Below are 25,892 nucleotides of genomic sequence, written 5' to 3' on the forward strand. Positions count from 1 at the left end.
CAAGTTTAAATAGAACTGGCCCTTACGGTGATTATAATTTAGCTCCACAAACCAATTGTAAAGCTGAATTATATGGTGATTAATGTCGTCTGAAAATGGGAGAAAAAGAACGATTTTAAAGCTGCCCCAATTCAAATGTGCCCCACTTCCCCCTAATAAACTATTACCACTTTACCGATTTTAGTCGAGAATGGCGAGAAAGATCTTCACATCTTGGAAGGAAAATGTCTCAATAATTGAAGTAAACTTTTTATCATTTCATTTGAAAATGGCGAAATGTGGAAAATGAAGGAAAAATATCGCGAATAACTCATCTCACCTGAAGCTCTGTCACTACTTGATTACATCTCACCCTCTCAACTTCTTTTCAACCCCTCAAGCAAAGTTACAATTTGCCGAGAAGGCAATTTAAAATTTTCTGTGAGAGGAAGTGTTGAGAGCTTTTTTTCCCCCATTCGCCCCAAATAGCATACATAGTAGCATCTGTGGCAGGAGTTAAAAGTCGTCTGCCGTACCATAATATCCTTTATGGGTGTGAAGAATGAAATGTTGAAGATTTGTAGAAATGAGAAAAATTATTTTATGCTGACACGAACATCGTTGTGAAAATTTTCTATTTTATTAGAACTACCTTTTTTATCATTCAGGTATTAGGTGAGATTCTTAACAATCTCACCTACTATAATCCTAACAAAATTTCATGTCGTCCGATCGCGCTCAAACTTGGCCAAAATGTGTTTCGCCACTTCCTGATCACGAATATATGGGGGGCTAAGTTACGTTCCCGGCCGGCCGTCCGGCCGTCCGGCCGCTCTTTGGAGCTTAATAGCTCCTAAACTAAAAAAGATATCGACTTGCGGTTTTCGGCAAAGGTTATATATCGGGTGAAAATTGCAACTTGGTGCATTGACCCCCCACCCCCCACCCCTCCTTCCGCCATTTTGAAGACCCCCCTTTTTTTGTTTTCTCAATAGCTCCGCCCCTATGGCATCAAGCGGGCTCAAATTTTAGTATGTTATAGCTGGGCCTTAGAGCTTTCCATCAGTACCAAACTTAAGGTCCCCCGACCCCCCTGACCCGAGCTATAAGGGTCCAAAAAAAATTTCTTAAAATGGCCATAACTCCGGTTCTAATTATCAGAATTTAAAAAGTGAGGGCTTTTTGGAAAGCTCTCGTGAAATGCCACTTCCCCTTCTAACATCGCAAGTTCATAAAACCACCGCTAGGGGCGCTATTATTAAAAAGAAAATTTTTAAATCTTAAAAGTTAAATAACTCAAAAATTCCTTATGCAATCGGGCTGAAATTTTAGTATGTTGTAGCCGTTGATTATACCTATCAAACAAAAAAAACCTTAAGTCGATCCATAACCCCTGACCCGAGCTATAAGGGGTCAAAGTTCGAACATTGACCGGCCTCTATCTCCGGTTCTAATTAACATAGCGACATAAATTTTACCTTTTTGGTTTCGTCTCGATGAGCACTTTCAGATGGAAGTTCAAAAAGTCACCACAGGTGGCGCTGTGATAGCGTCAAAATTCATAGAAATTCAAAGTCACTTTTCTCAAAAACGGCATTGTGCAAGTTAATGAAATTTTAGTATGTTGTAGCCCAGTCTAGGACGTTTCCAAAATGGTGCGTATGTGCGCTGTGGTTTCAATAGAACCGGAGATATGAGGGGTCAAAGTTCACGAAATTCAAAAAATCATATCTCCGGTTCTATGTGACCGATTTTGATGAATGAGGGCTTAAACGAAAGATCTCACCAAATGCTACAACTTTCTAGAATATTTGAACTTCGTGGGACCAACACCAGGGGCGCCACAGTCGAAAAACCAATTTCAATATCACATAACCTCAATTATCTCGACTGTCGCTGAACCGATTTTGATGATTACTTCGACATAATTGTAGAGCACATTTGTCTCTACATTTCGTCCATACATCATTTTCCACTCAGACTACGCTATCACTCCGATTTTGCCGTTTAAGTGTGAAAAAATTGATTTTTCCCATAATAACGCTTTGAAATAACTCAGATGCCAATTTGACTGCCTCTACTCCACCAAGACACTTAAAATAGGGGTTTAAATGGAAAGTCCCGCAAAATACAACAATTCTTTGATATAGTTGAAGTTCAACAAATGACTACTTGGGGAACTCTGGATGAAAAAACGAGTTAAGAAACAAAAAACCTCGCTTATCTTGGCTTCTGAGTAATCGATGAGATCATGTTCTATGGGGAAATTATAGAGAACATTCTGGTCTACATTTCACCCATATATCACTTTTCTGTCAGTTCATCCAAATCCTTGATATTTTGGTTTAAATACAAAATTTGTATAATTTCACGAATTTTATTCAAGGTAACTGAATGGCGTCTCCCAACTTCAGCTCCAAATCGAATTTGCATGCACTCCGAGTTAGCTCACGTTAAGAATCTCACCTACATAAGCCGGTTAGGATTATCTGTCCCTTTTTCAATTTTACTAAAAACTTTCTCATCATCCATCTCTTGTGCTTACTATCAAAACAATTTACTAGCAATTTCCGGTGTCTACGCAGAGCTAGACGTCAAATTCATCGAAACATTGAAGTTGATCAATATTCAAGGTCTGCACTGTGGCTGATTTTCCCCATATTCAGAGGGTTGTTGAAGCAATATCAACTTGTGGGTGTTCCCAACATGAAAATTTCCACTAGAACAGACATTCATTCGCCTCGAGCATTCAATGGCAAAAAGTTAAACTTGGCTCATAATATTCATTCTCGTATGTATTGCCAAAAAATTAAACTATTAAATTTAATCTAGAAACTTCCTCTTCAAAAATATAACATACAAAACTAGAAAGAGCTCATTTCATTTTAATCAATTCTGTATAATCTATTTCCTTTTTAATTGTAAAATACTTTTTCACTTTTAACCCTTTATTGTATTCTTACGGCGTTATCACACTTGCACATTAAAATTTTAATGTGATTCACATAAATTGTCGCTTGGGAGCGTCCAAATATTATATGTTATTTGTGTCTTTGAGTCACTTAATATTTGAGGTTTTTCTATTTATTGATAAAGAAGTGGACTTGGCCTGCAAAAATAAGTTTAAATTTACCTAAAGCATAAATATTTTTCACATTAAAAAATTAAAGAGAAAATCGCATTAATTTTTCGCATTAATGCTATAAATCAATTTATATCAAATTTTGCGGGCCAAGTCTACCTTTTTATCAACAAATAGATCAAATTTTGAATATAAAATGATTCAAACACACAAATTACACATTTGGACTCTCACCAGCGACAATTAATGTGAATCATATTAAAATTTTAATGTGCAAGTATGATAACACAGTTAAAGTTTTAAATATTGAATTGAATATTTCGCTTTTCTCTTAAAATTAACAACAATGACTAGGGTAAATTCTTTAATTCCGGGCAAATCAATTTAAAATTTTATTTTACAATTTTATTGTACTTTTTTTATTATTCGTAGAAGAAAACTTAAAAAATAAGATAGGGGAATAGGGGTACTTTCGTATTGAGGCACCTTTCTAAGAAGGTTTTCTTCCTATTTTTAAATGGAAATCAGCCTTATCATATGTAACATTATGTAGAGGAGACTGGGGCAAAAAGTCACAAATCGAAAATTTCAAAATTCAACATCTTCCAAGGTAGAAAACATACCGGACTGATTTTTTTCCATAGATAGCCTCTATAAACCTTCTTCAATGTCGAAAGCTTCTTAGAATTCGAACGAGGAATTTAGGAAATAAAAAATATCGAAATTTTTAGCACTATTTTTGAAATATTTTCCTTGCAGAAGATATTAATTATTACCTCCTGATTTTTCAACATTCACGCATTGGTGAATATTTCCTAAATGATTTGGATTCTTTGAATACAAAACCGCTATATCTATTTCATAATTTTACAAAGATTCTTTTCTCCAGAAATTCTTTTATTAAAAACGACCACTTGGAGCAGGGGCCCATCAAGCTTAATAAAAAGTGAAGCTATTTTAGACTTTTCCTTGTAAAAATTTTGCAGATATTGCACAGCGACTTAAACAAATTTGCCCGTATCTCTTGTATTATTTCGGCGAACAATTTAAAATATGTATGTGTAGATAGCTTCTAATGCACGATTTTGAAATATATCAGACTGATAAGTCAATTCTATTTAGAAAAAAACTTGCCAATAGTTTTAAGTGCTTCTATGCAAAAACGTATGGAAAAATGAAATGTCGAGAGGGCCCCTGTTTGGGGTAAAAAGTAACAAAATTTGTGGAGCAAAAAGTAACAAAAAACCGAAGAAACGTCATTGCCATGTGTCGCCGCTTGTTTTTTGCATTGGTCAAACGATTTTCAGTCTCCTGTGTTTTTTTTTTTTGAAAGCTTGAAAAGCACTTATCTCGTTCAGATAGAGAAAACGGTGTTTATAAAGGTGTAGGGGAATAAATTTTCTATGAAAATATGTCATCTAGGTGGTTTTTTTTCCAAATTTACGGAAGCCCGTAATAAAGCGAATCAAAATGTGACAATACCCTATGCCTGGTACTATTTGCCCCAGCATTTTTGATAATGATCACAAAATTACTTAAAAAACGGCCCTATAAATGTATTTTCTAACAAAATAGAAGAAAATGACTTTCACAAAGTTGTAGAGTAGTAAATTTCCTAAATAACTGCGCTAATTATAAATTTCTGGAGCGCTCGGGTAGCTTGTAAAAAATAAAATATTCGTTTTGTGACTTTTTGCCCCAGTCTCCCCTATAATTTAGGAATTTGGATAAGTCGGAAGTAGTGGCGATTTACTGACAGCCTGTACAATACAGCCTTCAAACCTAGTTTGTGCGGAGCTAAATTATGTTATTATACCTTTTAAAAATAGGAGAAAAACCCTATTTCGAAAGTGTCCCTATCCAACGGAGCTCCACTCCCCCTACAAGATTTTTTTCGGAATGTTCTAAATTAAACATTTCTTTTTCATAAGTATTTATTAAATTAGGGTATACAATGTGATGAATTTGAACAAAATTTAATTTTGAACTTTGAAATTTCCTTATGTTTCAGATTGACAAAAAAAGAAAAGACCGCGCAGGAGTACTTTTTAATATAGGGATTGAACTTATTCACAGACTTCCTTTTCTCTTTGACTATGTGAAACACTGAGAAAATTACAAAGTTCTAAATTAGATTCCGTAAAAAATTACTACACTGTATCTTAATTCATTTATGCGTTTTAAAAGAAGACATTCAATATTCAAGTTTTATACTTTAAAATATGTAGATTGTGTCTTATACTATTTTTCTTTTTAAATTTGTTTTATGAATAATTAAAAAATTATCACTGAAGTTTTGTATCAAAATTAGATTCTGTTCAAAACTACCCCATGGTACCCTATGATCCGCAATTTTTTGATAAATTTTCACTATTATTTTCTACTCTATTAGAGTTTAAACAAACAACGATTTTTATCGACTGTATAACAGACAAAAAGTCCCTAAAGGGTTAAGCATTAACTTGGGCACCAAAGAGAGGGGTAGTCATGAGAGAATAAACTCTGCAGAACATTGCATCATAAATGAGAAAGTTAATTCAATTTATCTCCAACACATTTTGCACGTACTGAACAGGAGCTTAATAGAATATGTATTATAAGTAATACCAGGAAAAAGCTCCATCGAGTATTCTTTATTCAATAAATACCTCACTGATAGCAATGGGATGGCTTTTGATGAGAGAAAATGAATTTCTATTTTCGTTCTCTTAAACAATTTCATTTATGAGCATGTGCTGAATGTATGTGAGAAGGGTAAACAATCAGCGAAAATTCTTCAACTTAAGGAAGCCCAATGAAATAAAGAAATGCAGGATCACACGGCCAGAGAAGTGAGATGAAGAAAGCAGCTTAATTCTTCATAATTTGGCCTTAGAATAAAAAATTAATGCTCATATACCTTCACAAATTTGACATAATAAAAGAGTATCCCGAGAGGAAGATACAAACGAAGAGGAAAAAAAAATTTGTCCATCATGAAAGTCCAATTTGATCCTTTGCCAAAAAATAAATTCTCAAGGGAACTCACATTCGTCCTCCTCAGAGAAAAAAAAAATAAAGAAGACTAACAAGAAGAATTCTTCAAGGTTGGAACGTGGCTCTTTGGGCAGACATTCTGACGCTCAACTGTTAGCCATATAATAAATTGCTTCTGCAGACAGAGAAAACCACATTATTCTGACAAATTATTGGAAGTAATTTTGTGAGTAATTTGCAAAATTCATATACGTCAAGAATCGCCAACACTAAACCACACACATTTACTATCAGTATCAATGAAATATTGGACAAAGTGGGCAAAGTGATTATCGATTGAACTGATACAAATATTCGAAGATATTTCGCAAAACTTACTACGTCACATTTGCCTTATCAATCAAAAGTCCAAAGACATAGGATTCAATAGGTTCATTGTCAATTGCTTCAACTCTGTCTATAGGCTAGATGATAAAACATTCTTAAGCACGTCAAATTGCCAAATTTTGAGATTAATCAATCTTCTTCTCGATGAAAAGCACGAAAGTAGAAAACCCACAAAACCTACAAGCATTTAGAGTAATTCAACATCGATTAACTTTGCAATTTCTAAAGAAACTTTGGTTCAATTTGAAGCCATTAGAATAGACGAAATACAAGCTGGAAGAGCAAATGTTGAGATTCGTCACAAACTTCTCTCAATATACTATTGATACTCAGCATCAACTTTATGTATCAATTATACATAAACTTCATACATTCGCATGTATATTTCCGGTAAGTTAATATAAATATTTTTAATATTCTATCTAGTTCTTATTCTGTACGATTAAATTTGGAAAGACGAACAATTGAGACCCTTACGGCGTTATCACACTTGCACATTAAAATTTTAATGTGATTCACATTAATTGTCGCTTGTGAGCGTCCAAATATGTTATTTGTGTCTTTGAGTCACTTAATATTTGGGGTTTTTCTATTTATTGATAAAGAAGTGGACTTGGCCTGCAAAAATAAGTTTAAATTTACCTAAAGCATAAATATTTTTCACATTAAAAAATTAAAGAGAAAATCGCATTAATTTTTCGCATTAATGCTATAAATCAATTTATATCAAATTTTGCGGGACAAGTCTACCTTTTTATCAAAAAATAGATCAAATTTTGAATATAAAATGATTCAAACACACAAATTACACATTTGGACTCTCACCAGCGAAAATTAATGTGAATCATATTAAAATTTTAATGTGCAAGTGTGATAACACAGTTAGACCCAGCTCTACTTAGTTCACCTTAGATGCAGGTGACTCTGCCCACTGCTGTTCGTAAGCTTTTCCTCATAATTATAGCATTTAAGAATGGTTTTCACCGATCCGATCTACCAAGTCCGATCGATAAAGTAAAGACCATCCTTAAGTGCTAGAACTAAAGAAGAGCTCACGAACAGCAGGAAGGCAAAGTTAACCGAATCTACGATATTTAGTGCTGAAGCCATTTTTCATATTCCGACTTCCACTGTATCCGACTTTCAACACTGTCCGTAATTTAAGAAATTACATTATGCGTTTCTACCAGAATCACCTAAAGTCAATATCCATATCCAGGTATGATCAATTAAAGAAGAAAGAACTGCTCACCAGTTCAAAATAAATACAACTAAATCTATCAAGACCCGGTCAAATTGCCCGGTTTAAAACTTTTTAAAATTAACACATATTTAAACGGTACAATGCTGGAGTCCCGGTCAAAATCCCGAACGTCAAAATGCCGTAAGCCAAAATCTCGAACGCCAAAATTCCAAAAACCAAAATCCCGAATGGGCCAAAATCCAAAATCCAGAATTCTTAAAAGTGTCACAGCTACTTCCGCGATTGTACCCACGCTTGCTGGAGGCAAAGGGAAATCTTCTGTGTCTTAGGAAATTATTCTAAACATTTACCTCCATATAATTTCATCCCTTTCAGGATTTTGAATATTCGGGATTTTGGCTGCCACCGCAATGTCGCTATCAAACTTTATAAATATCTCAAAATATGCATGTAATTTATTTTTCAGTGTTTAAATCTATTTTTTTTTCTCTTTTCCAATAAAAATTTGTTGAGTATCCTACCCTACAGCAATCTGCCATTTGACCAAGCGCGATAGAAAAAACGATCAAAAACGGTCGGTAGGTTAAGTGTTAAAGTCAAGAGAACTATTAGATGAGTTCATATATTCTGTCAGTAGAAGAGGTCGAAAGTTTGGAGTGGTCTATCTCAGCTCCTGATGAACATAATTGGATGAGTGAACTATTGCTGGAAAGCTTGGCTCGTTAGCTTTTAGAATCTGGTATACTTAATCTGCTATGGATAAACCATGGTCATCCAGAACCATTTATGTTGAAGAAGACACTTTTTGCAACGTCTTTTTTGGCCATCTACTGCTGGGACCAGGAGTAACCCACAATTCTCGCACAAGGACTATTTGTTAGAGGAACTCAAAAGGTATAATTTGTGGAAGAAACTTTTTTCTTGGACATCTTACTTTTTTTTATTCAAGAATTTGAATAAAACTTTTTCAACTGACTTTTTCAAGAATTTTGAAGTGTTAAACCCAAGGAAAAAATTGCTGAAATCCTAAAAGAGTGGTTTCTGGAGGGGAAGGATAGACGTCGGGATGAAATTGATGTGATATTTGGATTCCTTGGATCACCTTATGGGGGATTACTTAGAACATTCCAAGTCGATATCTTCATTAGTTTGTCCAGAAAATGAGATAGAAGGATTTCTGTCATTTTTTTCTATGCTTGTAAAATGTTAAAATTCTTGCAAAAGTCGATGAATAAAAAAAGTAAGATGTCCAAAAAAAAGTTTCTTCTACAAATTATACCCTTTGAGTTCCTCTAACGAACAGTCCAAGTGCGAGAATTGTGGGTCACTCCTGGTCCCAGAAGTAGATTGTCAAAAATGACGCTGCAAAAAGTGTCTTCTTCGACATAAATGGTTCTGGATGACCATGATTTACCCATAGCCAATTACATATACCAGATTCTGAAAGCTAATGAACCAAGCTTTCCAACAATAGTTCACTCATCCAATTATGTTCATCAGGAGCTGAGATATACCACTCCAAACTTTTTACCTCTTCTACTGACAGAATATATGAACTCATCTAATATTTTGAATTAAATCAAGAAAATTTTCAAGATTAAGGGCAAAAAATTTAATAGGCTAAAAGTTGGAATTTTGGACAAATCAGTTTGGAAATCCAGACTTCGATTAAATTTGGTTATAATTTTGTAATTGTACATGTATTTTTACTAAGATTTGAAAGAGTTGTCCGCACTTTAAATTCTACCTTAGATTGTATTGAATGTTTAGAAACCCTGATAGAATTTATCGCAAAAATGCTAAAAATTTTAATTATGCCAGCGAACTTTGAAATATTGAATGTGATAATAAGATTTTGAAACAGCTCATATATGGGTGTGAATATTTCTTGATAAGATTACAAACTCATAATCAAAAGCAGTAGCAAAGACTTGAACCGATTTATAGATTAAAACCTGTTCAAACTGGTTAAGACTTATCATGTATTTTACGTCACGTTTGACTCAACGAATTGAGAGATACCTTCTGTAGGGGTCTTCAGCATCTCACCTTGGAAATCCTAATTAGGAATTACTTAAGGATCTTTTTGTGCATATGAACAAAATTCAAAGTACGTTGGAAAGTGATTCATAAAGTGTCACCTGTTTCATGAAAGAGCCTCCTTAGGCTATATCAAACAATCAATCAATCTATCAAAAATGTTTCAATATGGTCAAACATTGAAAATTTTAAGTAGGGGATGATGAGGCAGTTTCACAAATGCATATCTTTATGAAATGTAGATTTTTTTAAACGGTTGAAATATGGAGATTCCATCAGTCCAAGTAGCAGAAGCCATACATAGAAGTAGCAGATACATCCTGTTCGAATTTCGAAGTGCTCAAGTGTCAAAATGTGTCGTTCTTCACATTTTTGTGAGGAAAAAACATTAGAACGATGATTACTGTTCTTATCCTATTATTTAATCACTCCATAATCACTGAGTAATTTTTTTGCCAGCTTTTTAATGTGATATATTTGATAAATTTTCCCCTTCTTCGAAAATTTAGTATGAAAATTCGAAATTGAATTTGAATTCTTCGAACTTCAACGACTTTTTGTGCAAATAAAGTTCCATTTACTTTTTATCCAAGACACTATTGGAGAATCAAAATCTACTTGTGTTTGGGCTCATTCATTCATTCATTTTTTTTTGTTCAAGGTCAAGCAGATATGCAAGACATTTTGTAATTGTTGGGTTTTGGCACTAAACATGATATTTCAAATGCTTTAAAAAAATTATGTTGTGCATACATTTTGCTCACAACAAAGTGAAGATTAATACAATGTGGACATTCGAGGCACTTCTAAATTCGAAAAGGAAATCCTTCAGCCACAACAAAAAGCGAAACTTAAAGTAAAATGTCTGTTATTTGACTTTTTAATCGATTTTCGATTATTTTTTTAATTAGGGTAAATCCGGCTTTGGTAAAAACGTTTGGATGCTTTATTTGAAGTTTAATGCTTTAGCTCTAGACAGACTGACGACTTAAGCCGAGAGATAGCTTAACGTAATTGTAATCTGAATAATGATTGGATTACATTTCCATCCGTTTCTGATTAATCGTTTCTCGGGTTAAGTCGAGAAACGGCTTAGTAAGTGGAAAACTGATGGAAATTTGGTCAAATCATTATTTTGATTTTAATTACGTTAAGCCGTCTCCCGGCTTAAGTCATAAGTGTGTCTAGGACATAATGATGGAACTGGATATTACGTCAAAAAACAACACGCTGAAACTCATTAACACTCCTAATACAGTAGACTCTCGCTAATCCGGTTCTTCTAAGATAAGGCCACTTATTAATTCGGAAACAGTTAAATTTGAAAAATAATTCTTGACATTTTTCAAGATTGTTCATGATTATCGAATGAGCCAAATATGCTCAAATTTGATATGATTTTTCTTAGTTATCTTGTGATTTTTCACATTTGAGGGATATTATGGAATCTACAAAGAAAACAGCAAACAACAGTGTTTGTAAATGTTAGTAAACTCGCATTAGGGACTTACGAAATGTTCGTATATCATATAACCCATTAAAAAATTCGTAAAAGTTTGTATTTTTTCACAAAAATTGTACGTAACATGATCACTTGGCGAGCACTTTTTTGTTCTTTTTTTTCAAACATTTGTTTGTAAATGTTTGTCAACACACAGAAAATTGTTAGTAAAATTTTGACGTTTGTTGCTGAAGTTTTACCAGGCAAACAAAACTGTGCGAAAAAATGTTTGTCAAGTGATCATGTTACTTACGAACAATGTCTGTGAAAAAGTACAATTATTTATCAATATTTTAGTGAGTTATACGAGTTACAAACATTTACAAACAATTTTTTTGTTCTATGTAGTCGAACAAAAAATCGTTGGATGCCAAACCGTTTCATGTCCGAATTTCTCTATAATTCGGATGACATTTCGTTCCCAAATGCCCGAATTTGAAAGAGTATTGTTGCAGATTCGAATTTGAAATGAGAATGTACTAAATGTGAGGGGTCAGCCATTGTTTAGTTTAGTGTTGCCATAGCAGAAATGAAATGTCATTTTGTGAAAGAGATTCCGAGGACGAACACGCGAGACTAGAATCTGTGAAATCTATTGAAAACCTTTAAGTAGGAAACAAGGAAAATAGAGATTATGCAAGCTTATAGAATGTTCTATTTATAGGGAAATTTATATTGAAAGGAAAGAAAGGATTTATAGCGATTTAAAGAGGGCAAATCGACTGCTCAGGTATGAAAGGTTAGGGTTAGAATAAAATAGATAATCATGGCTGACTCCCTCTTTTCAGATCTTTAATCATTATCACATTATCACAATCATAGACATTTTTCACGAACCAGTTTGATACGGATTTTTGTTTAAATAAAGAAAATATTTCCGATGGAGAATTTTGACAATAACAAGTATTGTATAGTACATATTCATTTTGTACTAGAATTTGTAAAGAAAAATTGAGCTCTGTGAAATTGCCCTACTCTCACCTAATATCGAATGAGTCTCAAAGACCTATATTGCAAAGTCTATTTCCTAGATAAAAGCAACTTTTGAGCAATAAGGGATTAGAAAAAAACCCAGAAATGAAATACACTTGAGTCATAGGTGTTTTAAGATAAAAATGCTCCATTTGAAAAATGATTAAATAAATTTTCAGACAGAAAAAGTAGCTCAGTATTGAACAATATTTTGAAGCAATCTCTCCACAAAGTGTAGCCTGAGTTTAGAGTAAATTAGAAAGATTTATTTAAAGAAAATGAAGTTTTTAGTTATATTGGTAATTGTCTTGTGTGGACAAACTTTGGGTCAACATTTCATATTTTCGTACGGACGAGAAGAGGAAGGACAATATCTTTTGGGATATGATTTCTCCGCGACAAACGCTACAGAAACCAGTGGACCACACCAAGTATCTCTTTCATTTACTGGCACTGAAGGCACAAGAATTACTCATGTCCTCGGCAATGCTTACCCAGTGAGTATAAGAAAAATCAAGGTTTCTAACAAAAATTATTAATTGTGATTTTAATTATAATTTTCATTTAGTACTGGACTTATGTCGAACGAAATCCAATAATCCAGAATAGTGTTCAATTTCTTGTTGGGAATCCAAATGTGACCTCAATGTGGGCAGATATCTACGTGTTTGGAATTCAATCGAATCCTTAAACTAACATAACACTTGAATTGTGAACATATAACTATAAATCAGGACAATAAATAACTTACCTCCGGAATATCGTCTGGTACTTTTCCCATCCATGATAGTGATAGTATCGAACAATCGCATTTGGTATTGATGCACCTCTCAAAATGCAAATGCATCTTTTTTACCACCAAAAAAAACCACTGTTCACACACCAACACTTTTTGCCCTTATTTATAGAAAATGTAATCAATTCCTGATGTACAATTTATTTATATGCTGTCGATAGAACAGAAAATTCAATCAATTTATTGTCACTCCCGTAGATGCACAATATTGTTTTCAATTTGTTCCCATTTCTTATTTCTCTCAACTCTCGCGTCATCAGCAACTATTTAGATTCAATTTGGACTTATCATTTTGTAGCTCTAAGTTAAATTGCATCCATTGGATTCTTCCTTGATCATCTTCAAGGACTTCATTTCTCCAATAAATTTCTCCAATCTTGTATGAGAATCGTGAAGCACGAAGCATTTTAATTATAAACTCCGATAAGGACACAAAAGGATTAATTTACGCATTTGTGGAAAGTGTGAAGGATTTTCTAAACGAACTGTTCACTCACAAAAATATAAATAGATTATCAATTGCTTTCACATTCAATTCTTCATATCTATCGTGCTGATTGATATTTGATAAAGTAGGACAATAGTTCAAGGGAACTAAGCCACACCGAGGGATATAAAAAGAGAGAATAGAAAGAAATTTTAAGAAAATAAATTCTAGAAACTAGGACAAATGTCTGGAAATTTAAATGAAAATTGAGATCTTACATCAATTATAAATACACTGAGATAAAGGGTATCAACAAGGGTATCAAGCTATTAAAAAATCCATGAGCTAAAAGAAGAATCCAGAATAAGAATTAAATTCCCCGAAAAAAAAACTCTATTTCTGAAACGAAAGTAGGGTAAGTGTACCAAATTTCGGCCAGCTTGCAATTCCGGCCACTTTTTTGTTCCTCGAATTTCCATGAATTTTTAGTTTTTACATACTTTAGAGATTATACAAAGTAAAAAATATAACAAAAAATATCACTTCGACTAATGAGGTGATGTGAAAGACATTGAATTAATTCCGAAAGGGCAAGGAAGTATGTGAATGATGGTGGCCGAAATAAGCCACCAAAACTATGTCTACATTTCTATTCATTTTAAAATGTATTAAGAATGATTTTAGAGAAAATAAAGACGATAAACTGTCTACATGGCTCCAAGCAACACGCATTAAGTAGTAATAAAAATTCAATTTGTATTAAAAATATTGCATTTGGCGTTTGCATTCAACTTTGCTGAAATATTTTCACATTTACCCAATTATACTAAATTTTTGGAATGAAGAAAAAATTCCAGATCAAAAAATGTGCTTGGAATTAACAATAAAATTGCGGAAATCAAGGATCAACAACCAAGTATTCCGAAATGAAGTTATCAAATAAGCAAGAGGCCAAGAAAGGAATTTGGAGATCAAAAAATAAAGTTTTTGGATCAGCTAAAAACTACTAATGCGATCAAAAACGAAAGACTGTAATGAGAAATCCTTTTCTAGTTTTAAATTAAGAAATTTTATTTAACCATTTTTAAGAAAAATGATAAATAATATTCCTGGGATCAAGAAAAGAATCTGGAATCAAGCAAAAACGTCTTAAAAATTCTTTTCTATTTAGAATTGTATTTACTAAATTGAAATGGCTATGTCCAAAAAAAAAAAAAAAAGAATAAGAAAAGTGGGTGTCAAAAAGAAAAGTCCATGTCATTCTTTCGCATTCTACTTTTCTTTAACATATCAATTTCAATTTAGTTTAATCCAATTTTAGGTAGGAAAGCGTTAGAGTAGGATAGACATATGGAATATTTTTGAGAAAGAGTGAGACGTAAATTTTGATTTCGTGAAATTTTCCTGATCTAAAAGTTGTCGGATCTATTAGGATGAAAAATAAGATTTTCAGGATTAAAAATAAATCAGAAAGGTAGAAGAACGTCTGCGATTAAGCAAGAAAACCCAAATTAAAAAAATGTAATGTCCGGTATTTAGAAGAAACCGCCTTTTGGATTTCGGTAGTCGATGTAAAATTCCTAATTTTCTCTATGTTTTTTCAACGTAATTGAACTTACAACACTAAGTTTTCGAGTCACTTCATCAGTTTTATTTCGACGGTTTTAAATGAGTTCGAGAATACAAATTTATTAATACAATACTAATATAGCATATGATAATAGTTTTTATCATAAAATCTCTAAAAAGGGAAGGAGCAGAGAGGAACCATTGCATTCTTCCCTCTATCATGTTTAAAGATTTATAAAAAGCAATAAAGTAAAAGATTAAAGACCGCTAAGATCATCCTAAGAACATTTTTACTCAAAAAAAAAACGCCCTTACCGGCTTAAAGGATCATTTGTTAATTCTTAGTGACCTTTCAAAAAATCCAAAATCATTCAATTTGGATTGACAATGATTTTATGGTTACTTTTTTAAAGGAAACGCTACATAAAATCCAATGCCCTAGGCACACTTACGACTTAAGTCGAAAAACGGCTAACGTAATTATAATCAAAGTAATGATTCGACTTGTTGTTTCTCGGCTTAAATCAAGAGACGGATTAGTCAGAAACAGATGGGAATGTAATCTGATCATTCATTTGATTATAATAATTACGTTAAGCCGTCTTTTGGCTTAAGTCGTAAGTGTGCCTAGGGCATAACATTAAAATAAATACAAAAGGTAATCTAAATGTTTTTTTTGTTTTGGATGACTTTGGGAAAACTTTTGGTCATCTTCTCTCAAAGAAAGCTTATAATTTTGTCTTTGAAGAACTTTTAAGGAATCTTTCAAGCTTTCCACATCTGCTCCTCCTCTTCACAAAATTAACAAAATCGGTTCGGAATTGAATTATCGGTGAATTAAATAACAACTTGTTTGAAAAGCTTTTGAGACTCGAAAATAGCATTTTGCATCCATTTTGATTAATTTACCGGTATTTTTCTCAAGAAAAATGTCTCATTGATGTCTTTCGTCAACTTTCAGCTTCAGTTAGCGAAAGCCTAAACTAGGAATTTTCCAAAACTTAATTCATATTTTTAAGCTTAATCCAATTTCCACAAAAAAAACCCAATCAGAAATGTTATAGACATTTAAACTTTATGTAACTTTGTCTTTACTTAATTTGAGGTCATAAAAAACTGTTGTGAAAATGAAGGACTAATAGCGAATTATAAATAAAAACGGTTATAGAGGTTATAGATAACTTCTGAAGGAATATTCGAAGAAGAATATTAGATTTGGTTTCTTTTCCTTAAAAAACAAAAACAAAAAAAAGCATATCGCTGTCGTTTCAAGAGAATTTAATTAGCTTTCTTGTTAAAAAAGATTGATTTTTGACTGAATAATTACAAGAAGATGGAGAGCATGCAAAGATTAAAAGTTGACAATAATCTCAAAAATCCAAATGCGAATTATGCTAAAATAAGTGAAATTGACCGGGAAGTGTTCCGCTCTACTCTGTCCGGAAGATTATAATTCGGTCCAAGGAACGCAAGACTGTTGCTCAGAACGCAGGAGGAAGTGACCAAAGGCCTGGGATTCAGGACAAGGGGATGGAAAAGAAAGTGCTTGAGCTGTTTAAGAAACAACTCAATCTATCCGTGTGAGATGTTGGCAAAACGATGGGAATACGTTCAAGCTTGGTCCATAAAATCAAGAGGAGGAATGGTTTGATAACCTACAAACCCTACAAAGCTCAGGCTGCTCCCCATCGGACCGATAAACGCCGTCAAAATGTTAAAACAAGGTCGTGGAAACTCAACGATCATCTCTTCAAAGGATTCCAAGGCTGTGGAAAAGATGTTTAACCCGTCCTACTCTCCGGAAGATCGAGAAATACTAGGAAATTTTAAAGACAAATGTCAGGAAGAAGGGTCAGACAGCCGAAATCTTGCCTGATTTCGAGAGAAAATGGAACAAAGCCTTCCGAGACCGTGGAGACAGGTTTGTCAAGTCCTTAATGAAGGGAATCAAGAAGAAGGTGCGAGAATTAGTTGAGAAGCCATTGGACTAAAAAAAACAAAAATCCCAGAAAAATCCCAATAAAATTATCTTTCCGAAAATATTTTTTTTATATGCTGTGGTTAATGTAATATTCACTTTTTGAATAATTAATGAAGAAGTTTATCAGCCTTCTAATCCACTTAAAATCATCAAAATCGAATTAAAAGGATTTATATCGATTTTTCGATATGTCGACAATATAAATTTTTGGGTATATGATTATGATTATGAGATATAATTTTAAATTCAGTTCCCTTCTACTAAAATCCTGGCCACGCCTTTGCAGTAAACGCAGAGACACAAGCAGTTAGACCGGCTTCAGACTAGAGGTTTAGCCCAGTTTCCGATGATTTCGAAATTCAAAATAGCAACCAATTTTATTACTTTTTCAAAATTTAATAGATCACATGCCCATGTTGTCCAATCTTAAGTGATAGTTTTCCAAAAAATCTTGGTTGATAGGAAATTAAAGAAGTAAAACCATATGGGTAAGCCTTATACGGGCTTCAGATGGCTTAGCCATAAGGCTTAACTTCTCTAATATCTTATCAGTCAAGATTTTTTGGAAAATTTTGACTTAGGACTGGATTATTAAGAGCAAATGACCTATTACCTAGTCCCCGGCGAGTGGCCTTCAAAGTTGAAGTCAGTTTCTTACTTTCACATACAAATGCGTATGGGAATTTTTCTGCACTCGTGATCGTTGTGCTAAATATTTAAAAAGTGCGAAGTTTTTCCATATTGTAAGATACCATTCCATATGGAGGGATAAATATACTAATTTTTTTCCTTGGAGCACTGCGAGCTGAGTCCCAGATCAATTTAGGAATTGGCTTCAAATAGCTCCATATAAAAAGGCCAACTTGCCAGGCGCTTGCCTATTACATTTTGAAAAATTAATAAAATCTGTTGCTGTTTAAGGTTTTGAGACCCTCGGGAACTGGGCTAAACTTCTAGTCTGAAGACCGTATTAGGTCTGAAGTCCAAATTGGCTTTTATGGTTCGGCTTAGATCGATGAACGAAAGTGTCAAGATACTCGTAGCAGTGAATATCATTCTAGAAATTGACTATTTCGTCTGAGTATTCGCAAAAATCCGGAAATCTTTCTAGATTTTTATAAATTACTGCAACTGGCACAAATTCAAACAGTATTGCCAAACTGCCAAAATTTCAAATATGTTAAGCTTTCGATTATAGCACCTCATACCTGAACCCAATGCGCAAATATATCTCAAAAAACAAAACAAATTCCATTATGTGTTGCTAATTTTTGCTCACTCAGTACAATGACACGAGAATCCTCCTCAAGTCTATTCTTGAGAGCAGAGTATTTAAAAAGAAAGCAAGATTTATATGATGAACATTTTTCTCTTGTTCAATTAAATTGTCTTCATGGTATTCCGTGTCAACACTCTGGTCTCTGAGCTACCCAAATACCGTCAGTGAATCTCGTAAATTGTGGAGAATATATACATTATATTATGTTTCAATGTTTTATCGATTATTGCAGTGGGGCTGTGATAAAATTAGAAATATCTACAAAACAGGAATAAATTGTACGTGAAATAAACATTCATGCTCTAAGTCTCATGTTGCCATCCAAAGACCAAATGGGTGGGATTTCCAGTCTTTCCAGCCGTGAAAGAAAGCATAGTAGGGAAAAAGGAAAATGCTTGGAAATTTCAGTCAGGAAGGCGGAAGGGAAAAAAACATCATTAAAATTGCATGATTTTCTGTCTGAAGGTGTCTCCATCGGGAATCGATTTTATTTTTTTGCCAGAGAGTGAGGAAAGGTTTTTGCCGAAGGGAAAGCTTCTTGGCATGGCTTTCTAATGAGCTTGGAGATTCTTCACTAAATCTCCAGGCACAATTTGGCAAGTAATTTCACTCTTCAGCATCTCCTCAATTAGTGAGTATTTTGGATGGGAAGTAGTAAAAGATTTTATAGTGTGGAAAATGCTATTCGGCACATAGAAAATTGAGCCACTTGTTGATGCTCGCCTGGGAAATGTTCTTTGGAGAAAAATCTTCTTTAAAAATTTGCGTGGGAGTCATGGGAATTATCGGAAAATCTTGGCTGTCGCAGAGAAAAGTGGAAAAATCTTTGAATATCATTTCACGGATTTTTTTTTGTCATTTGTGAGGATTTGTGGATGACGGAGGAAGAGGATGGCCTTGTCCTCGATTGAATGACGCGCGAAATGGGGTGCCTTTCGAGGCTATTCTTCCAGTGCATCACTAATTTACACACCCTTCTGCATTGGAGATGGAGGCGCCTGGTACTTCCGAATTCAAGGCTCTTTTGCATCCGGGAATGACTTTGGCAACCAAAAATATCAATTGGGAAATGATTTTCTAGGACTTCTGGGAATTTTCCTTGATTCACTGACATTCACAAAAGTGTTTTTCCCACCACAAAAAGAAAAACTTCGCAAAATAGCGCTGAATGTGCAAGAGTTGAGAGAATTAAAATAAAAAAAAACACCGCAAATTCAATCACAAGAGACTAAAAATACAATTTTCTGACTCGTAACGACGACGCACCGAAACGGACTGCGCGTCGTGGCGCGTGATTCTGCGAGGAACAATTTGTGGGCCCTCTGATTGGGGCGGAGGGGGCGGCGTCCGGAGACAGTGTAATGAAAAAAAACTTACAACTCACTCTTTTTTAACGGACTTTTTGCCCTTTTTCCAACATTTTCACAAACACACCCACTACCAGGGCACTTTATGCACCTTTTGAGACTATTTTTCACTTTGGGTCACTGAAATTGGTCCAGCTTTTTGGGGAAAAACCTCCCTCACTCACGCGAAAAAGGGCAGCTCTACAGACGTCAAAAAGACAACCCTCAAAGGCATTCAATTGTTTTCCGCAAGGTGGCTCTGATATTCAGTCAGTGGATTTTTTCATCATGGACATCCACCATCCACCTTGTTAGAAGCATCGCACATTGCTAATGGAAAAGGCAACTTTTAATGAAGATTATTGAACACCTAAATTTTTAATATAATTTAAATAATTTTATTTTAAATAACGAAAAATTAATCTAAATATGGCTCTTTAGTAAATCAATGTTGTAATGATGGTTGAATAATAATTTTATTCATTATAAAAATAAATAAATATAAATTAACTAAATTTATAAAATTGATAAGTCACATTCAGTACACTTTGGATTTGGTATACAGTGCCCGCTTTGTAATCCGGATGAGAGGAAGATAATATGACAGATGCCCACTTCGTTATCCGGATGGATTTTAATTTGTTTGAATTTGTAGATTTTTATTTTTTGTTATGTTTGATCTGTAATTTCCATTAGAATTATCAACACAAAAAAGTTGGTTCAAAGCCTTATCAAGAGGTGCTTGCCAGAAGAACTTCAAAGATTGGAAAAAGCTCAAGCATAAATGTATTAAGACTGAGGAGGATTACTTTAAAAGAGACAAAATTGATTTTGATGAATAAATATTTTTCGTTAAAAATGAAAATTCACCTTACATTTTAAAGTTTTAAACGCATTAAGATGCATTAGGTAACCTTGCATATTTTATTAAATAAAAATAAATAAAGATAAATACCAAAAATAGACTAAACTTACTGTCTTGTAGATTAGTTTTACATCAGTTAAACTCGCAGAATCTTAATTTAATCAATATTTTTATAATTTAACCTCGATTAAGAACAAGAATTGGACGGAAACATTGAACCTCTCTTTCTGTTCATTTCAGTCTTTCTGTCAATTTCCTGCTTTCAATCAAGCAAGTGCATTCAACCAAACCGAAATTCTCGCTTAATATTTAATAATATAAAATTATTATTATTATTTTTATAAAATGTCCCCTACCATGCTAGGCAGAAACGTCAAATAAAAAAAGCACTTCCAGACGAAAATTGCTTACTGTAGAGGCCATAATACTGCAACATGTCAAGAGTATTTTCCAGAGCTTCAAGATGATTACAATAAAAGTCTAGCTGATTTTTTTGTATTCTTCATAGGTGTCAATAACTGTAGGGGAGATTGGGGTAAAAAGTCACAAATCGAAAATTTCATAATTCAATATCTTCCAATATAAAAGAGATAGCAGCTTCAAATTTTTTACATAGATAACCTTCATAGACCTTCTTCCATGTCGTCAATTTCTTAGACTTCCAACAAGGAATTTATAAAATAAAAAAAAAATATTGAAATTTTTAGTCCTATTTTTGAATTATTTTCCATGCATAAGATATCAATTTTTACCTACTTATTTTCCAAAATTAATGCATTGATGAATATTTTCTAAATGATTTGGATTCTTTGAATACGAAACCGCTATCCGTTTTAGCATTTTCCGAATATTCTTTTCTCCAGAAATCATTTTATTAAAAGGACCACTTGGGGTAAAAAGTAACAAAAGTTGTGGGGAAAAAGAAAATGGCTGGTATGGACTGGTCTGGCTGCGGAAGAGGGAAGCCCAATTTGCAGCTCGACAGGAAACTGTCAAAAATACAAAATCTAAAAGAGGAAGTCCAAAAAAACAAGTCTAAGAAATCGGGACGTTCAGATTCAGTGGTAGTGTCAGGAATATCCGCTCATCAGGAAAGTGCCAAAAACAACATAAAAAAAATTATCGACATCGTCAATGTCTGTGAGCTAAATAAATTTGCTCCATTCGCACTCATGAAATTGCAATCCCTGAATGAATCCATCCGGAACGAGAAAACGTGTAGAAAGTTTTTTCTATTGACTTTATATACAAAAATAAGCTGAATTTAAAGATATTTATTTTAAAAAGAACACAAAACATTTCTTTTCATTATTTTTTTGTTTTGTTTTTATTCTGCACTTTAGTGACATTTACTCGGCAACTTTTCGGCAGATTTCGTCAAATGTATCTCTTCCTATTCGCCATCTTCGCTTTTTCAGAATGGTTGAATAGAATTTTCTTGCCAAAAATAGCCTTTGAAAAACAACTTTAAAATCGCTTTTCTCGTTCAGATAGAGTGAACTCTATTTATAAAAGGTGTAGAGCAATGAATTTCCTATAAAAATAGGTCATCTAGGTATTTTTTTAAAATTGAATTGAATGAAATTTTTTAAATTAAATTTTAAAATGTGATATTTTTACCCCATGCCTGATACTATTTGCCCCAGCATTTTTGAGAATGGTCACAAAATTACCTTTTAGAAAACGGCTCGATATATGTATTACCTTACAAAATAGAGAAAAATGATATTATCAAAGTTGTGGAGCAGAGGTGTGCAAGAAACCGTTGAAACCGAATTAACGTCAAATGAAACATGTATGTAAATGGTCAAAACGCTACTATAACAAACTTATTTTGACGTTAATTCGGTTTCAACGGTTTCTTGCACACCTCTGTTGTAGAGCGATAAATTTCCTATAAAACAGCGCTAATCCGGAATTTCTGTGGATCATAAGTAGCTCGAGAAAAAATCAAATATCCGTTTTGTGATTTTTTACCAAGTCTCTCCTATTTTAAATGAAAATTTTGGAGAATATTTTTTGATCTTTTTCGAATGTATTAAATAAAAGTCTAAATGAATTAACAAAAAAATACTGAAAATATCATCTGTTAGCCTTCGTACTCTGTGATTTTGCACATTTTTTTTTAAAAGAACAAATTTTGCTTGCCTGATATAATAAAATATATTTAAATATAAAGAAATAAAACAAGTAAAATAGTTAAAAAATGTGATTTAAAATTACTATATTTTCTTTTTTTTTGTAATTAACTTAAGTAAAAATAAATATTATCTTTGCTATCTATGTGGATAGCAAAGATATTATTTAACTTAATTTAGTTTTGAAAAGAGTGACACTTCCATTGCAAACGTGCGATAGCCGTCACAGTTCTCGTTGTTGTTGTTGTGCGCCGTGCAAAATAAAAACAACATTTCCGACACTTTTTCTTGGTCATTTTTGCACTACTTTATCAATTTATAACACAATTTTCTTTGTTAATAGCCTAAGGTTAAACAATGTGAGTGTCCCCACCGACAATTTGAGTGAATAATTAATTGCTAGTTGTCCAGTACAAAGACTTGAAGAGAACACCTTTGCAATTGTCTGGTTTTTCTGGACTTGAGGCTTTTTCTGGGTATCTTTTTTGATTCTCCCACCTTAATACTGTGAATCCAAGTAAATCACCTGATCTTTGCCCTCCGTTTGTACTGATAAAGATAATTTCTGTGAGATATCGTGAGATTTGACAAGTGGCGGGGAATTTTTGTTGAAATTTTTCGGGATTGTGGCAGCTGAAGATGGATCTTGTGAGGGATACTGGAAGAACAGTGGCTAGGCATGTGAATAGTGTGTTTCAGAACAGGGAACCATGGCAGATTGTCATGATAACAACGACCACGGTGTTGGGCGGGGTCTGGCTGCTGGACTTCTTTGGCCAGGAAGAAGGTAAGTGGAGGGTTTTTTTGTCTAGGGGGCGAGGGAGAAGAGGATTGAGGAGGATTTGTATTGCCTCAGGTGTGGTGAGCCGGTCAAAGAAGCACTTCTTCAGGATGGCCAGGAAAATCCCATTTGTCCAGGCCAAAATCACCGAGGAACTGGAGAAGCGTGCCAAAGAATTCGAGGAGAGTGCAATAAAGCAATCTGCTGGACTGTCATACATCACCAACCTGCCAGAACTTGGCTACAGTGACGAGAAAATCCTGGAATTGGTGGATTCCCATCTGCAATTGGGCAATTACAAGTGGAAGGAGGGAAGGGTATCCGGAGCTGTCTATTACTATGATCCGGATCTCGTGGCTCTGACCCAGACAGTTTACGGACGGGCAAGCTATACGAATCCTCTGCATGCGGATATCTTTCCGGGAGTGTGCAAGATGGAAGCAGAAGTTGTCCGGATGACAGCTAATCTGTTCCATGGGGGCCCAGAGGCTTGTGGGACGATGACAACGGGGGGAACGGAGTCTCTGATAATGGCATGCAAAGCCTACAGGGACTACGCGAGGGAAGTGAAGGGGATAACCAAGCCAAATATCGTGATGCCCGTGACAGCTCATTCGGGATTCGATAAAGCGGCTCAGTATCTCAATTTGCACGTGAAAACGGTGGACCTGGACAAAGCCACCATGTCAGTGAACATCCGGAAGATGGAAGCTGCAATCACGAAGAATACCATCATGCTCGTGGGATCAGCTCCAAATTATCCTTACGGAACCCTGGATAATATTGAGGCTATTGCGAAACTGGGCAGGAAGTACAATATTCCTGTTCATGTGGATGCCTGTCTTGGGGGCTTTGTGATAATTTTCATGAAGCGAGCTGGGTATCCGCTTCCGCCGTTTGATTTCCGCGTTCCGGGAGTCACTAGCATCTCCGCTGATACTCATAAATACGGCTTTGCCCCCAAGGGATCATCAGTAATCCTGTATTCGGACAAGAAATACCGCAGGCATCAGTTCACAGTGACCACGGACTGGCCAGGAGGTGTCTATGGCTCTCCCAGTGTCAATGGTTCCCGGGCAGGCGGAGTAATTGCTGCCACTTGGGCTACACTGATCAGATTTGGCCTCGATGGCTACACAGAGGCAACCAAAAGAATTGTGGATACTGCAAAGTACATAGAACGTGGATTGCGAACCATGGAGGGCATCTATGTCTACGGACAGCCAGCAACTTCGGTAATTGCCTTCGGTTCCAGCACCTTCGACATCTATCGCCTTTCATCCGCTCTCAGTGCCTTAGGCTGGAACCTCAACAATCTCCAATTCCCCCCAGGAGTCCACATTTGCGTCACCTTCATGCACACACGCGAAGGCGTGGCTGATAAGTTCCTCCAGGACGTCCGGGAACAATTGAAAGAGATACTCAAAGATCCCGGCCGGCCCGTTGAAGGCGCAATGGCCATCTACGGCGTAGCTCAGAGTCTACCTGACCGAAGCCTAGTTGGAGACTTTACACGAGTCTTCCTCGATGCCATGTACTACACGCCTCCTCCGGAAACATCCAAAAATGGACAATTGAAGGAACATTGAAAGGTAAACATTTGCATCGTGCATATGCTTTGCGGAAGTTTCACTCTCCCTTTATTTTTTTTTCAGTGAGCATTCCTGGCCATAAATGCAGCATTTCATTCTTTTTTTAAACAAAAGTGAGATTTTCCTGTACGACACATTGACCTTGGAGATGTTTTACTGGAAATTACTGTGAATAAATTAATAAAATCTAGTCTTGAATGGCAAAACATTATGTTTCATTGATGTTTCTCCAATGTTTCAATGTTTCACAAAAATTCCTTCCTTGAAATTCTATCCCAGGGTCAGCAAAGAATTTTCCAATAATCCATGAAAATAATTGCAGGGTAGTGCTGTAACCGCATAAGTGCAGGAATTGTTCAATTTTCAGCTTTTCCGAACAAGAGGGAATATGCACAAAATATTAATTGGGAAATTTCGTCTGTAATTTGACCAAATTGATGATCGCAGAAAATAAATCAAAAGCTTGAATTTGTGTCTCTTTGGCGGTGGGAAAAATTTACCAATGTACACGGTGAAAATTCAGCTAATTATAGTAATTGAAAATGGAATGTCCTTTACCAAATTTTCACCATTTATCACAGAAAATACCAGCCAATTTTCGTGTTAATTTCTCTGTCCGCCCCAAATGTTCGTTATTTGGTGATATTTTCCGATTTTCTCACTGATTGTGATTGCAACGGTTTTAAGATTGGGCTTAAAATTGGTGACAATGCTCCATATGTGTCCCATATGTTTCTAGCGAGCCGAAAAAACTTTTGTGTTTATTAGCTGTTTTCTGTCATTGTAGAAAGAATTAGCAAAAAAATACTAATACAAAATGAAAGCCAATTTAATAACGAAGAGGCAACCGAAAACCCGAAATTGGCAACCTACGTAGTTTTGGAGATATCTCGTGAAATGTGTACGAAAACAGGGAAAAAATTACACTAAAATCGGTCGCATTTTTCAAAGCTAATAAAAAATATCTTAGCTAAAAA

The 25,892-nt window shown here is 34.6% G+C and overlaps 2 protein-coding genes across 9 annotated transcripts in view; one reads left to right on the forward strand and one right to left on the reverse strand.

Annotated features, from left to right (window-relative positions):
• LOC129799945 (tubby-related protein 4) overlaps positions 1-19,761 on the reverse strand; it is a 65,136-nt gene extending 45,375 nt beyond the window's left edge. For 2 of the 8 annotated variants that reach the window (XM_055844253.1, XM_055844248.1), the window contains exons 1-2: positions 19,578-19,761; positions 12,893-13,088 (exon numbers count right to left, since the gene is read on the reverse strand). In XM_055844253.1, the coding sequence (XP_055700228.1) occupies positions 12,893-12,988 (96 nt within the window). In that variant the 5' untranslated portion in view covers positions 12,989-13,088; positions 19,578-19,761. Of the gene's footprint in view, positions 1-12,892; positions 13,201-19,400; positions 19,547-19,570 lie in introns of those variants that run through there. The other 6 variants (XM_055844252.1, XM_055844250.1, XM_055844254.1 and 3 more) reach the window with 4 other exon arrangements.
• A 2,994-nt stretch (positions 19,762-22,755) lies between these two features.
• On the forward strand, positions 22,756-25,121 carry LOC129799952 (sphingosine-1-phosphate lyase). The gene is made up of 3 exons (XM_055844262.1): positions 22,756-23,329; positions 23,399-24,915; positions 24,979-25,121. The coding sequence occupies exons 1-2, from the start codon at positions 23,182-23,184 to the stop codon at positions 24,910-24,912; spliced, it is 1,662 nt and encodes a 553-aa protein (XP_055700237.1). The 5' UTR covers positions 22,756-23,181; the 3' UTR covers positions 24,913-24,915; positions 24,979-25,121.
• The last annotated feature ends 771 nt before the right edge of the window (positions 25,122-25,892 follow it).

This window comes from Phlebotomus papatasi, chromosome 1 (assembly GCF_024763615.1).
Source record: "Phlebotomus papatasi isolate M1 chromosome 1, Ppap_2.1, whole genome shotgun sequence".
Lineage (NCBI taxonomy): Eukaryota > Metazoa > Arthropoda > Insecta > Diptera > Psychodidae > Phlebotomus > Phlebotomus papatasi.

Bases quoted from the DNA above. Each gene is read 5' to 3' on its own strand.
- LOC129799952 (XM_055844262.1), top strand. From the start codon at position 23,182: ATGGATCTTGTGAGGGATACTGGAAGAACAGTGGCTAGGCATGTGAAT. The intron at 23,330-23,398 runs GTAAGTGGAGGG...GTATTGCCTCAG, and splicing joins CTTCTTTGGCCAGGAAGAAG to GTGTGGTGAGCCGGTCAAAG.